The sequence below is a fragment of the Maniola hyperantus genome, chromosome 28 (assembly GCF_902806685.2).
Source record: "Maniola hyperantus chromosome 28, iAphHyp1.2, whole genome shotgun sequence".
NCBI classification, from domain to species: domain Eukaryota; kingdom Metazoa; phylum Arthropoda; class Insecta; order Lepidoptera; family Nymphalidae; genus Maniola; species Maniola hyperantus.
In genome coordinates this window covers 5,191,302-5,207,204 of record NC_048563.1, presented here as the reverse complement: position 1 = coordinate 5,207,204, position 15,903 = coordinate 5,191,302, and the positions used below count along the sequence as shown (strand labels likewise).

The 15,903-nt window shown below is 36.7% G+C and overlaps 2 protein-coding genes across 7 annotated transcripts in view; one reads left to right on the top strand and one right to left on the bottom strand.

The window, feature by feature from the left end:
• LOC138404429 (uncharacterized) overlaps positions 1-8,061 on the top strand; it is a 223,631-nt gene extending 215,570 nt beyond the window's left edge. The window contains exon 3 of the transcript XR_011238372.1: positions 7,995-8,061. The gene's annotated coding sequence lies outside the window, so the exon portion shown is untranslated. The remainder of the gene's footprint in view (positions 1-7,994) is intronic.
• LOC117995064 (lymphotoxin beta receptor inhibitor) lies at positions 147-15,016 on the bottom strand. 6 transcript variants are annotated; one of them, XM_069508301.1, is made up of 6 exons: positions 14,816-15,016; positions 14,587-14,691; positions 13,089-13,293; positions 12,285-12,327; positions 11,355-11,503; positions 147-398 (listed from the first exon to the last, which is right to left on the bottom strand). In XM_069508301.1, exons 2-6 carry the CDS (start codon positions 14,683-14,685, stop codon positions 253-255), a joined length of 642 nt encoding a protein of 213 aa, XP_069364402.1. In that variant the 5' UTR covers positions 14,686-14,691; positions 14,816-15,016; the 3' UTR covers positions 147-252. The 6 variants fall into 6 exon arrangements, with proteins under 6 accessions (XP_069364402.1, XP_069364401.1, XP_034838946.1 ...); XM_069508300.1 differs by lacking the exon at positions 147-398 and adding an exon at positions 826-1,721; XM_034983055.2 differs by lacking the exon at positions 147-398 and adding an exon at positions 5,166-7,785 and having other exon boundaries at positions 14,769-15,016.
• Between the last annotated feature and the right edge of the window lie 887 nt (positions 15,017-15,903).

The window sequence follows — 15,903 nt, the reverse complement described above, 5'->3', positions numbered from 1 at the left end:
ATCATAATAATTCAAAATGGCCACCAAGAAAATTAAAAAGCGTTATTTCCTGTATGGTGGTACAGAACCCTTCGTGTGCGAGTCCGACTCGCACTTGATAGGGCTTTTTATTTTCATTAATTATTCCATTAAATAATAAAACATAGTAAATAAAATAAACCAAGTATTCGTGTTTTATTTATTCCCTAGATTTAGACAGTCTTGTCAGTTTAGTCTCAAGATTGTATACTATGCCACTGCGTTTGTTGGCCTTTATCCGACTGTGACGGATCTGTACTCGGGCCAGTCTATGAATCCGTCGTGGTTCCTGTCGGCCTGCTTTAGTGCGCCTTCCACGATCTCCGACAGGTCTGCGTCGGTATACTTCACTACTGACTCCTTCTTCGTGCCGTCGGAGTCTGGAATCATATTCAAATAAAATTATGCGCTCGCTGCGCTGGCACTTGATATGTTGTAAGTATCTATACCTACAGTTTGGTAAATAAACGTCTTTTCTTTTCTTTCTTATAACTAATATATCTAACTGTAACTGGACGATTTCTGTACATTACTACCCATATTATAAATGCGTAAGTATGTTTGTTTGTCGGTTTGTCCTTCAATCACGTCACAACGGAGAAACGGATCAATGTGATTTTTTGCATGGGTATCGTTAAAAATCTGGAGAGTGCCATAGGCTACTTTGTATCCCGGAAAGTCTAAGAGTTTCCAAGGGATTTTCAAAACATTAATTTAGCGATCGGTACAAGGTGATAGGAAAAAGCATAGAAGATTTATAAACAAAGATAAGAAACGTTTATTGAAAATAAATGGAAACAATTTTACAAAAGTCAAAATTAACTGTCGGTGTATGCCCGACTAATCCCAACAAACAGGAGAGGTCGTGTTGTGACAATCTTAAGACGCCTGAGGACCTTCAACGTGTGTAAAATCCTATCGAATATACACCAAAAATAGGTTCACTTAAAAATAGTTTAGATAGCCTACCGTCCTATTTCCCCCCACGGTAGCATTGAGTTTAGTTCTATGCATGCTAAGCCCATATTCAGCATAATCTATATAACTGTCATTATTTATGTCTGTATGGTTTAACGCAAGGTCCAAAGTTACTTAGATTTGTGCGTCTTTAAGGGTAACAGTAATTGTCGGTGTATGCCGACAGAGGAGTTTGTGTCATAACAATCTTAAGACTCTAAATAAGCATATAACTCTGTCGGATATACACTGACAATAGCAGCATGGCATATTGTCCTATATTTTCTCCCCGCGTGCAATCTTAGTAGCATTGAGTTTAGTTCTATGCATGCTAAAGCCATACTCTGCATAATTTATGTAACCGTCATTATTTATGTCTGTATGGACTTCTTCTTCAAAGGTGCTTCGATTTGCATGTCTATAAAGGTAACAATTATCGGTGTATGTCCGACTGATTCCCACAAACAGAGACGTTTGTGTCATAACAATCTAAGACTGTTGACTCTAAATAAGAATATAACTCTGCCGGATATACACCGACAAGAGCTGTTTACAAAGCATATTTTCCTATATTTTCTCCCCGCGTGCAATCTTCGTAGCATTGAGTTTAGTTCTATGCATGCTAAAGCCATACTCTGTATAATCTATATAACCATCGTTGTTTATGTCTGTATGATTCAACGCTAGATCCAGAGTTGCTTCGATTTGGGCATCTGTGTATACAGGGTGCTTTGTGTCCGTTTCACCTGGAAAAAAAACTGTTGGTAAATAAATAAATAAACTCAAACTCAAATTATTTATTCAGAATTGGTAATTTTACGCTTCCTGATTATCATAAATTTTTATTTGTAAGATGATATGGTATCATCATGATCAACGCATCACCGGCTCACTACAGAGCACAGGTCTCCTATCACAGTGAGAAGGGTTTTGGCCTTAGTCTACCACGCTGGCCAAGTGCGGATTGGCAGACTTCACACACCTTCGAGAACATTATGGAGAACTCTCAGGCATGCAGGTTTCCTCACGATGTTTTTCTTCACCGTTAAAGCAAGTGATATTTTAATTACTTAAAAACGCACATAACTCAGAAAAGTTAGAGGTGCGTGCCCGGGATCGAACCCCCGACCTCCGATTGGAAGGCGGACGTCCTAACCACTAGGCTACCACAGCTTATGATATGATATAGTGGTTATAATTAATACGTACTTAAAACTAAAGCTACAAGGGTTCCAAACGCGCCCAGGTCTGAGAAGAGCCCACAACAAACTCAAAATATTTTTTATTCAATTAAACTTTTACAAGTGTTTTTGAATCGTCAACTGCATATACCACTGGTTCGGAATGCCTTTCCTACCGAGAAGAACCATCAAGAAACTCGGCGGTTGCTCTTTTCAAAATAAATAAATAAATTTATTTAAAAAATCTTGGATTTGACTCGCTCCAGCAATGCACGGGGCTGCAATTGCTTGTACAGTATGGTATAATAATATTGTAAATTGATCACTTGAAAAGAGCAACCGCCGAGTTTCTTGCTGGTTCTTCTCTGTAGAAACGGCATTCTAACCCAGTGGTAAATTAAACTATGTTTTTGACGATTCAAAACCACTTGTAAAAGTTTACTTGAATAAAAATCTATTCTATTCTATAACTATAAATAAAAAGCTGTGGGCTTCTAGTTATTTTTAGGGTTCCGTGCCTCAAAACTGTTGTCTCTTCGATGTCTGTCTGTCCGTCTGTCCAGCTGTCGTATCTGTCAAGAATACCTATAGGGTATTGGGTACTTCCAGTTGAAATTTGGCAGGTAGGTAGGTACATCTAGAACAAGGGAAAAAATCCGAAAACCATAAATTTGTAGTTACATCACAAAAAAATTGTGTGTTCAAGTCAAAGTCAAATGATGTTCATGAACAAATAATTAGTATTTTCAATTTTCAAAGTAAATAACTAGGTAACCAAGTGGGATATCATATGAAAGGGTTTTACCTGTACATTCTTAAACAGATTTTTATTTATTTTCATGCATAATAGTTTTTGATTTATCGTGCAAAATGACGATAAAATACGATTGTAGTACGGAACCCTCAGTGCGCGAGTCTGACTCGCACTTGGCCGGTTTTTTTACATGGACATATCTAGGTACGACATAGGTACGCTATTTTATCACGGAAAATCAGTTTCCACGATGTTTTCCTTCACCGTTAAAGCAAGTGATATTTAATTACTGAAAACGCACATAACTCCGAAAAGTTAGAGGTGCGTGCCCAGGATCGAACCCCCGACCTCCGATTAGGAGGCGGATGTCGTAACCACCAGACTATCACGGCTTCTATAAGTATGCTTACTTATAAGTCCCGCAAATTGCTATTGCGCTGGAACATGTTTTTTTTTTTTAAAGAATATTAGCCATGTTAAATGACTAATATTCCCCTTTTCTCTCCAATTAAGCGTCAGGCTTGTGCTAGGAGTAGGTACGACAATAGTGCAACGGGCGGGGTTTGAACCGTCGACCTTTCGGTTTCAGTCCACTCCTATACCGATTGAGCTATTGAGGCTGTCTCATTAACATCGAAATGACGTGATTTCGACGTCAGCCGAAATAAAAATATACCAGCTCGAAACTTATTTAGTGCTGGCGTCACTAAAATGGCGGCCACGCAATTTGCGGGGCTTATATAAATAAATATAATCTAGCTGAATAAAACTCACCCCAAAATTATATAACAACCTATTAAAGCACATCACAAAACACGAATTGCCTACTTTGTATTTAATGTAGGTTTACACTAAATCCATTTTCATATGGGAATATAGTGATTGAATTGGATCGATTAATAGAGTATTGGCATCTTTCTCTTGTTCATGTAATAAGAAAAGGACAGATCAACTAAATTTAATTTAGAACTATCAAACCTCGGGACTTTATGTGTCACTGGCACCGATTCCGTTGTCTATCTCTAATCTGCATCCTTTTCTTTTTAACAATGCTAAAAAGGGACAGAATATGAACTGTACATTTAAAGACTCCAAATTTTAGGTAGGCTCGCGACTGTGCGCTAAAATCACGGGTTTTACCATCTAAAAATAAAATTTTAAACTGTCAAACTGCGTCCTTTTCATATTACATTAGTAAGAAGAGTATGCGAATACTCTAAAATTAGGTTGTGCTCAGAATCAATTACCACTTTAGAACGGTATTTTTTTCTAGAGTAGCGTGTGGCCGATTCTCTTGTACACAATCTCTAAATTAAACTAAATTAACAAGTCTAAATCTATTGCTATTCTTTGCCGCAAGCAACATTATGAAAGGGATAGCAATAGATTTAGACGTGCCATTTCAGTTTAGAGATTGTGTACAACGGAATTAGCCACAATTATTTAGTCATAAATTTAAAGTTCATCTTCTGTCCTTTTTTAGCAGCTTTAAAATGGAAAAGATGCAGATCTCTCATCTCTATCAACTTTGATGTGATGTGTAACCGTATGCAGTACCCGGCAGGAAATATTGTACATCGACCTGTGGCGGTTGCCACAGTACAAACTAGATGGCGCTGTTCAATCGATGACGTAGTCCCGAACAAATGTACCGCCGACAGTACTCGCACTAACAGAGTGTTCGGCAATCTGGATTATATATAGAAGTTTCAAGATACAACCGTCGGCCCAGCTGGCGCTACCGAGCACAACCAACCGCTCGGTGGGAGATCTCCCCTTTGGTACGGTCGAGCCTGCACACCGCTCCCGTACAGACCTTTAGAAAGAGATAACAGTTTTGTAGAGCGTTGTCTCGTTCTTTGAAACCGACAAAACGTCACATAGAGGTATGAGTGACAGAGACAACGCTCTACAAAGCCGAAATCTCATTCTAAAGGTCGATGTAAAATATTTCTTGTCGTTTACAATACTAAAAAGGCTATTATAGTAGGTTTGCTTGCGATTTTAATTCCTAATACATCACAAATAGACGTCGGGGTCCCAAGGTGCTGGAATGACGACCTCGCACTGGAAAGCACAGCGTTGGAAGACCCCCTAGGTGGACAGACGACATCAGAAGAATCTGCAGGAGCCGCTGAATGGCGGCGGTGCAAGACCGTGGCGTATGGAAGCCAACACAAGTGACCTATGTCCAGCAGTGGACATCTATCGGTTGATGATGATGATGATCACAAAAGGCAAAAATAAAACACAAATACCGGTACAAATTATTTTACATTTTATTTCCAGAAACAAACACACAACCCATAAAACATATATTGAACAACATACACACACACATTTCCAATGTATATACCTATGTACATATATATTTTTGAAAAAATTGTATAGGAATTTTATATGTATATAACACAGACTTGAGAAAAAAAGATAGACAGCTTACGGGCATCTAGTAATGAAGCACAATTATTTATGAAATAATTTACTTGCGTGAGCCTTATCTATATTTTTTTCTTTTGGTCTGTGAACTTTTAAAAATATTTTTAAATAATCAACTTTTTTACGAATAACAAAAGTTAATGCATTTCCCAAGCAAAATATACATAAATAGTCAGGTATCAATATAAAATTAAATTTTTGTGACACCAAAAAAACTACAATTTAACTGAAGTAAAATGAAGAGAGATGAAAAAAAAAAGAAAATTCTAACCAAAATTCGAGGTCATCTGTACCGATCTATTTATTATCTCATTTAAAATTAAAATATAAATAAATACACAACGAGCGATGGTTTAAAGAATAAACTAATAATAATTAATAATAATTAAGTTTAAAACTAAGATTAAGAACCGAAGATAAAAAGATAAAAATATTCGTAATTTTAAGTGGAGATAGGAAGCACTAATTAGATCATTCATCATCATCTATACTAATAAATAAAATTGAAGTGTATGTCTGTAATTTAGAAATAACTAGCTTATGCTCGCGACTTCGTCCGCGTGGACTACACAAATTTCAAACCCCTATATCACCCCCTTACGGGTTGAATTTTCAAAAATCCTTTCTTAGCGGATGCCTACGTCATAAAAGCTATCTGCATGCCAAATTTCAGTCCGATCCGTCCAGTAGTTTGAGCTGTGCGTTGATAGATCAGTCAGTCAGTCACCTTTTCCTTTTATATATTTAGACTACCTCATATTATGTACCATAACTGAATCACACGTTTTTAAATTTTGTGTCTGTCTGTCTGTCTGTTTGAACGGGCTAATCTTCGGAACGGCTGAAACTTTTTTGACGGGACTTTCACAGACAAGTAGAGGATTAACCAAAGAGTAACATAGGCTACTTTTTTAACCAACTTTAAAAAAGGAGGAGTTGTGTTTATCTACCTATGTACACCGAAATCTCCAAGATTTCTGAACCGATTTGCGTATTTTTTTTAATCGGTACAGAAACTTTGCATTGTCTCATAAAAAATTAGAATCCAACTCCTCAATTCTTTTGCTGCAGGAGACTGTAATATATAAGGCAGTGTCCGGAGACCATCTCATTTTCGTCTTGAACAATTTTTGATAAATATCAAACTCACAGCATACTAAAGTCATAGTTATATTCTGTCTGTTATTATCTGTTACGTAATCCCATACAAGTGATGTAGAGACCAAAAACTCAGTGGGGGGTTAACCATTTTGAGTCACAAACTAATCACAAACATGTTTCCAAAAACATTCGAGGTTCAATTAGAAAACATAGTTTCGTTTGTGATTGGTTGGTGCCTCAAAATGGTTGAGACCCACTGAGATTTTTGTCTCTATCATTTGCATAGGATTACGTAACAGAGATAACGCTATACTTACTTCTATCCGCGGATAGAATATAGTGACGACTTTTCACATAAAAAATTACATGTTGTCCCGTTGTCCCCGTTGTCGTTTCCGCTCAACGGGGACATCGGGATTTGAATAAAATTATAAAAAAATTATCCCTTTGTCCCCGTTGTCGTTTCTGTTTAACGGGGACAACGGTATTGACTACACTCGAAGTATGGAATGGTGTTAATTTTTTTCTTTTTTATGGCAACAATGAAATTTTAAAAATAATATATCATTTAGAAGCGTATACTGGCTCTTTTTGCTATTTTATAATTTTATTTAAGAGTATATAAAATCTTGGCACATTAGTTAGAAGATAAAATTAAAGATAAATAACATAGGTAATATAAAAAAGAATACAGGCAGTTTAATAGTAGATTGTACACCAAGGGCATAAAACAAAAGCTAAACGTCGCGGATAAAATGGCTTTTTTTTTATTCGTTATAGGCGCACGCTTGACCACGATCACACCTGATGGAAAGTGATGATGTGGCCTAAGATGGGACGCGTTTGCCTAGAATTTTTATTAATTAATAACTTGTTCCAGAAGTTTTAGGGTATTTTTACTATCTAGAAAAGAGTATTAAACTTTTTGTATACAAAAAACTCAATTGAGTATTGCAGTAGGTAATAAAAATGTTTTATAAGAAAATATAAAATGTCTTCTTAATTTGCTAGGTATGTATATATTTACTCAGTCCCTAAATATTAGTGTTAAAGTTTATCTCAATTTACGTAAGACTTATTTCCAGTGTTGCCACACCAAAGAAAATCCTACCAAAATAGCAGGAAAAATAATCTCAATCAGTCTATCGGGTTATCCTTCTTTATTTTGGTTCTTCTGTTGCGCCTTTATGAATTCTGGATAATCTATAAACCCGTCCCGGTTATGGTCGTCCATGTTTAAAATGGGGTCAATTAAGTTGGTTAGTTCATCATCTTTGAAGATCTTTTCTTCGGGCGCTGGGGTTCCAGGTTGCGGTTGTTGCTTGTGACCTTGCTCTGTGGTTGCGAACCAAAATGGCGGACGGTTGACATGACAACCACGGTTGATGGATGGTACATAAAAATGAGAGACAAGACAAGTGAATAAAAGGACAATGGACGAAAATCCCCCAATATGGACCCTGCCTACTGATTGGCTAAATCAGTGTCTAACACTGAATAATAGCAACTGAGCTCATTTGACATTTATTATTAATTCATTGAAGGTTTTCTACGAAGAATTATTTCGATATCACTCAGTGAAGCAGCAATGTAGAACCAACCAATGTCAAATGAACTCGGTAGCTATCATTCAGTGATAGACACTGATTTAGCGAATCACTCCGCCGGTCCAATCCCCCAATATGGACCCTGGTCCAATCTTCCAATATGGACCCTGGTTTAATCTCCCAATATGGACTCTGGTTCAATCCCCCAATATGGACCCTGATCCAATTCCCCAATATGAATCCTGATCCAATCGCCTAATATGGACCCTGGTCCAATCCTCCAATATGGACCCTGGTCCAATCTCCCAGCAGTTTTAAAATTAATACCATATGAAAGCCAAAATAAAATTTATTTCATACAAATAGTACTACGGCTACTTTGAATCGAGAATAGGGTATTTTATCCTTTTCTGAAAAGAGTCTTAATTTGATCTTAAGTCTCGACATAGTATAAAATAAAGTCGCTTTCCGCTGTCTGTATGTATGAACGCGTAGATCTTTTAAACTACGCAACGGATTTTAATGCGGTTTTCACTAATAGATAGAGTGATTCAAGAGGAAGGTTTATAGGTATAATTTAATATTGGTTTGTGTTAATTTGTTGCAATATGACGATATTTGAACAAAATGTCAGAAGAACATTAAGCTTCCATCGAAAATTAACAAATATTACGCGCAACAAAACGAGACGGAGGCGGCGCTGGTCGCATTTATAATATTAGTATGGAAGTGAGACTACATAAGTATCTACATTGCCGGAGCGGGTCGCTAGTTGATAATAAACTACCGAAAATTCAGAAAAAAATTATTTAGATCGATAACTGAACTAAAAACGCATGTATTTCAAGTTTTCCCGTGAAAACGCCGTTTTGTTTAGGTTCATGAGCTGTCATGACGTCACACGGAGTGGTAAACATTTTCTTAAATTAAATTAAAACTACCTGACTATTCATAAGCACTTTTAAAAAGTTTACATGAATAAAAAAACATTCTATTCTATTCTATTCTATTCTATTAGTGAAATACATTACAACTACAACCCATGTGACGTCACAATCGGAATTCATCATGGCGGCTACAGCTTAGTGCGTTGCGAATATTTGTAGAACAGATAAAAAAGTGAAATGTTTAACATTATGAAATTCATATTTTATAGACATAACTAGCTTATGCTCGCGACTTCGTCCGCGTGGACTACAAAATTTCAAACCCCTATTTCACCCCCTTAGGAGTTGAATTTTCAAAAATCCTTTCTTAGCGGATGCCTACGTCATAATAGCTTTCTGCATGCCAAATTTCAGCCCGATCCGTCCGGTAGTTTGAGCTGTGCGTTGATAGATCAGTCAGTCAGTCAGTCAGTCAGTCAGTCAGTCAGTCACCTTTTCCTTTTATATATATAGATATACATTTTTAGTTGTTTTCTCGCATGGTGTAAAATACCCTGTTCTCGGATTCAGATACAGTGCGTAGAGTAATGAATAAGCCAATATTGCGTAAGCCCTTTATAGTATAGCAATCGGGGAGGGAAAGCCCCGCACACCCGCACAGCCCCCCGAGCTAACCCGCACCGGGACTGTGTCAAAAATAAATTATTTCTTAGTAATTATTAAATTTTTTTAGAATAAATTATGTAGGATAGGATAATTAAATAATAGGAAACAAGAAATTAGTGATACGGTTAGTTAGTAATATAAGATGTATAACTATTGTATCAGAGAAATTTTATTTTATTTATTTATTTAAATATTAAATAGAGGGTCTTCCAAAATTCGTAAAATTCACGTCCGCTGTTAGTTTCATGTGTGTCAACCATTTTAAATTATCGATTAAACTAAAGAAGCACGTCAAACTATTGTGACGTCACATAACCAGTATTTCATAGAAGCTAGCATACTAAGCGCGCGTTTGGTAAAAAGTTTAAATAATTTTTAAATACTGGAATATGCGGTTACCAGATATTGGTATTGATTCTGAGCACAACTTAGACCATTCGCATCCTCTTCTTGCTAATCCATACTCCATACTAATATTATAAATGCGAAAGTGTGCCTGTCTGTCTGTCTGTCTGTCTGCTAGCTTTTCACGGCTCAACCGATTTTGACGAAATTTGGTACAGAGGTAGCTTGCAACCCGGGAAAAGACAGGCTATTTTTTATCCCGGAAAATTTAAGAGTTCCCACAGGATTTTTAAACACCTAAAACCACACGTACGAAGTAGCGGGCATCAGCTAGTATAATATAAAAAGGACAGACACAGTTTCACAGTTTTAAATTTAATTTAGAGCCGTCAAACCTTTTGCATTAAAACTTATTAAAAGTAATTTTATATTATAAATGTTGTAATATGGTATAAATATGAATAAGAGAGACAGTCGATACAATTTATAAAGTAAAGGTACGCGACAGCTTGGCAATCGGAGGGAACGCCCCGCACACCTGCACCCGTGCTAACCCGGTGCGGGCGAGCGCGGGTGACGTGCGGGTGTGCGGGGCGTCTGCCCGGCCTCATACCCGGCAGGGTCTAACCTGTCGCAGAATTAATGTCGTTGAAAATGAGGTGCGACATATAATATTATAATTCACAACATTATATCTTATATTAATAACTAAACAATAGTTAGGTATGTTTCCTGTATTTCAATTTTAAAAGAACATCATTTTAACGACTGTCTCTCAATTAAATGTATGAATCTAAAAACATGTTGATAAGATTGTGCTTGTGTGTATTTGGGTAAAGCTTTACTAACAAATTATTTGTGGCGCAAAATAACACATTTAGGTGGGTAGCATGAGAATAATTTTATCGCTTGGATATAAAGCGCGGTTTAGACTAGCAAGAACTTCTTGCAAGTTATTCCGCAAGTACTTACAGAATTGTTTACACTACGAGTAATATTGTACATGTTCGACGACCTCCCTGGCGCAGTGGTGAGCGCTGTGGTCTTAATAGTGGGAGGTCCCGGGTTCGATTCCTGGCAGGGGTTTGGAATTTTATAATTTCTAAATTTCTGGTCTGGTCTGGTGGGAGGCTTCGGCCGTGGCTAGTTACCACCCTACCGGCAAAGCCGTGCCCCCAAGCGATTTAGCGTTCCGGTACGATGCCGTGTAGAAACCAAAGGGGTATGGGTTTAATAAAAACTGCCATACCCATTCCAGGTTAGTTACGCGTGACTTTAGCTGCCACTGTTTAAATTTGTTGCGCTCAATAAAATTTAGAGTATATAAATGTAAAATTCATTCTCCGTCCTTTTTTAGGAATATTAAAAAGAAGAGGATGCAGATACTCTTAATTTAGTCTAAAGAAAGACAGCAGAATCAGCGCCAACATGTGCTAATTAGTAAATTCAGAAGTCTCACCATGCCAATGTATGAGGGACTTGATAAGTTCACATCCGTCGAGCTTGTTGTTGTTATCAGCGTCATGCATCTTGAAGTAGTGGAACTGCAGTTCTTGCTCCGACATCTTCGAGGTGTCTATGGGCACCTCCATGTGCTCTTGAATGTGTCTATGGGCAAAACATGATGATTAAATAAAAACCGGCCAAGTGCGAGATAGACTCGCGCACCGAGGGTTCCGTACTACAGTCGTATTTTTTCGACATTTTGCACGATAAATCAAAAACTATTATGCATAAAAATAAATAACAATCTGCACAGGTAAAGCCCTTTCATATGATACCCCACATAGTTTATCTTACTTGGAAATTGAAAATGCTAATTTTTAGTCCATGACCACAATTAATTTTTTTTTTGTGTGATGTAACCACAAATTCACGGTTTTCAGATCGCTCCCCTAATGTCTGCTATAAGACCTTCCTACCTGCCAAATTTTATGATTCTAGGTCAACGGGAAGTACCCTGTAGGTTTCTTGACAGACATACAGACAGACAGACAACAAAGTGATCCTATAAGGGTTCAGTTTTTCTTTTTCAGGTATGGAACCCTAAAAGGACCCCGGATGGGTTCAACAGTAGTTGGGCTAACGATCGACTAAACACGTGAGTAAAGCTGGGTGTGAAATTTCAGTACCCTTATTATAAATGCGAAAGTGTGTTTGTTTGTTGGTTTGTGCTTCAATCACGTCGCAACGGTGCAACGGATTGACGTGATTTTTTGCATGGGTATAGATAAAGACCTGGAGTGACATAGGCTACTTTTTATCTCGGAAAATCAAAAGAGTTCCCACAGGATTTTTAAAAAACCTAATTCCACGCAATCGAATTCGCGGGCATCAGCTAGTGTATAATAACTAAAGATATTTGAGTATAATATAAGAAATGTCTTACTCTCTTTCATGTGCGATGTTAGCAGCATCTAATATATGAGGGTCTGAAAAAAAGAGAAAAAACCAGTGTAAAGTAATTTTATGCCTTAGAAAATTGTACCATACATACCTTCTCTGTTAAGGTATATTACAGCTGTAATATACTACCTGAACACAATTGATTATTTATTTATTACTAGATGATGCCCGCGACTTCGTCTGTGTGGATTTCGGTTTTTAAAAATCCAGTGGGAACTCTTTGATTTTCCGGGATCACAAATAGCCTATGTCCTTCCCCAGGATGCAAGCTGTCTCTGTACCAAATTTCATCAAAATTGGTTAAACGGTAGAGCCGTGAAAAGCTAGCAGACAGACAGAGAGACAGATAGACAGACACACTTTCGCATTTATAATAATATTAGTGTGGATTATTATTTTTAATAGAAGCAGCTTTCACTAATCTGTCTATATCAGAAGTGCTTGGAGTTTTCCAAATGTTTGTCTATTCTTGAACTGGTTAACAGAACTTGACATAACCACATCCTTAGGCAATTTATTCCGTATATGAACAACTCTGCCAGTCAGAAAGTGTTTTAATGGATTTGACAATGGCAATTGATATTGTAGCTTCACATCATGTCCCCTAAATGTAGGATTGCTCCTCAGAAACATGCTCTAAAAATTTGGGACATTATAATAATTATTTAGTATTTTGTACGTTTCAATTAGATCACCTCTTTCTCTGTTGTTCTCTGATGTTGGAACTGCTGTTTCAAATGTTATTAGCGAGACTGTTGTTGGGGATGCTTAACAGAAGTACACTTACCATTGCCATGGTTTCCATGCCCTTGAGGAGTTTGCTGCACTGGTATCTGCTGTACAGGCACCTGCTGCTGGTACTGTTGTTGTTGAGGCGGTTGTTGTTGGAATTGTTGTTGAGGCGGCTGTTGTTGGTACTGCTGTTGTTGCTGAGGAGGAGGTTGTTGGTACTGTTGTTGAGGGGGAGGCGGCGGCTGTTGATATTGTTGTTGCTATTAAGATACAGAGAAGGTACATCAATCAATCGGCCTGTTCGTGTTCCCTACGAGGCATAGGCCTTCCAGAGAGCATGCCACCACGTGCACCCTTGTGGCTTTAGTTTAAAAAAAGCCAGCAAAGTGCGAGTCAGACTCGCGCAACGAGGTTTCACGATAAACCAAAAACTATTATGCCTTAAAATAAATAAAAATCTGTTTTAGAATGCACAAATGAAGCCCTTTTAATATGATACCCCACTTGGTATAGTTATCCTTCTTGAAAATACTAACTTTTAGTTCATGACCGCATTTTAATTTTTTCTTGTGATGTAACCACAAATTTACGGTTTTAGGTTTTTTCCCCTCATGTCTGCTATACGATCTACCTGCCTGCCAAATTTCCTGATTCTAGGTCAACGGGAAACTAAAGTGGAAATGGGCTGGACATATATCCAGGTGCAGAGATGGGAGGTGGACAGAAACATTGACGAAATGGACTGGACCACTTGGAAAGCGGAAAGTGGGCAGGCCCAAGAAACGGTGGTCTCAACACATTATAGAAGTGGCTGGAAGAGATTGGATGTATGCTGCCCAAAATAGGAAAAAGTGGAAAGAAATGGAGGAGGCTTTCACCCAGACTTTGGGATCCATCAAAAACTAACACACTAACAAACTAACACTAACTTTTTAATCTATTTACTAAACATCTAACAACTAACAATATGCATCCGACTATTTGTAAGCACTTGTAAAAGTTTATACGAATAAAAAAAGATTTTCATTTTCATTTTTTTCATTATGAAGTTTGTAACATTTTCAAATAAGTAACCACATGAAATTGTAAACATGTTAAGATGGAAATAAAAAAGCTTAATTATTACAATTCTAAGTCAACGGGAAGTACCCTGTAGGTTTCTTGACAGGCAGACAGACATACTGTTTGCCTGGGTTCCATTTTTCCTTTTGAGGTACGGAACCCTAAAAATACATTAGGTTATTTATGCTTTTAAAAAATCTCTGTTTTAGATTCTCTTAAACTGTTCTCACAATAATGTTTTCCATTAAAGCAAGTGATATTTAATTACTTAAAATGCACATAGCTCTGATCGAACCCCAGGCCCCCCAAATAGGATGCTGACGTCTTAACGACTAGGCTACCACTGCTTTAAAAAAAATGGTACATACTAATTTAGTAGAAATTCTATTGTTAGGTTATTCATCATGCCACATTCACTACTCAAGCATAAAATTAAGTAAATAACAAACAAATTGTGATGAAAAATATTAATACGTGTAAAAAACCCTTACCTGATAATTTTGTGGGGGCACCCCAGGTGCGACTTTCTGTTGATATTGCTGGCATATCGTAAAATGGAAAACCGCTGTTAACACTATTAAACGATACATTTTTCCCTGGAAACAAGTTAAAACAACTAAATTAAGCTCTATTTCACTTATAAAAGTCTTTAATTACTTAAATATTTACGTACTTTTACTAAATTTTCCCAAAAAGTTTTATACACTTTCGTAAACTTACTTTAGGTTTTTAACAGTGGTAGTATTGTAATTAAATCACTGACGAAACGTGTGAATAATTGATTTGTTAATTCACCTACGTGGACGCGATAAAGCACCTTATCGAATCGATATTGATAAAAATTAATGTAAGCAATATCGCTTTTTAATTTCTGCGGACGTTTTCAAAAAACAAGTTTCCCTTTCGATTCGAAACACGTCACTTGGATTGGAGATGTCAATGTCATGCTGACATTTGAGATTTGAGTTTACTTTCGGAAACTTGCGGTGACTATGTTACAGGAAAGTCACACTATCAATATCAAAAGAGTTTTCGCCTATTCTAGAACATCGGCATGTGATTACGAATGTTTTAGGAAGTGTCTAGAAATGTGACCTATGCAAAACTTAGTAATTTAGTTAGTTAGTTTTTATACAAAATTAGTTTTGTAAGACTTTATGGTAGATTAAATTATAAAATTAATAAATATTTGATTAAATTCATGTGTTGGTTATAATTGCAAAACATTACCAGAGTTGCTACTTTACAAAAAGTTACCTTAAAAGTAGGTATTTCGTTATTATTGAGTAATAAATAAAACTGTTTATAAATCAATGCTTACAAACTATAATTCTTATTGTGCTAACTATTACACGCAGCTTCGCCTCCGCGTGGCTCAAGGATGGAATAATTATTGTGGGTTTGTTACAACAATTTTTGATGTAATAATTGGTTTGTAATGGTTATGGGAACAGTTTATTTGTCTGCGCTTAAACTGGCTTTACGGCTCTAGGCTCTAGTGTAACTATACTCATGAAAAAAATACTAAAGGCAATGCTCTACAAACTCTTAGTGTTTTTACTTGTTATTAATGCATCAATTTGATTGGATTAAATTGATTGATTGATTGATTGATTGATTGATTGATTGATTGATTGATTGATTGATTGATTGATTGATTGATTGATTGATTGATTGATTGATTGATTGATTGATTGATTGATTGATTGATTGATTGATTGATTGATTGATTGATTGATTGATTGATTGATTGATTGATTGATTGATTGATTGATTGATTGATTGATTGATTGATTGATTGATTGATT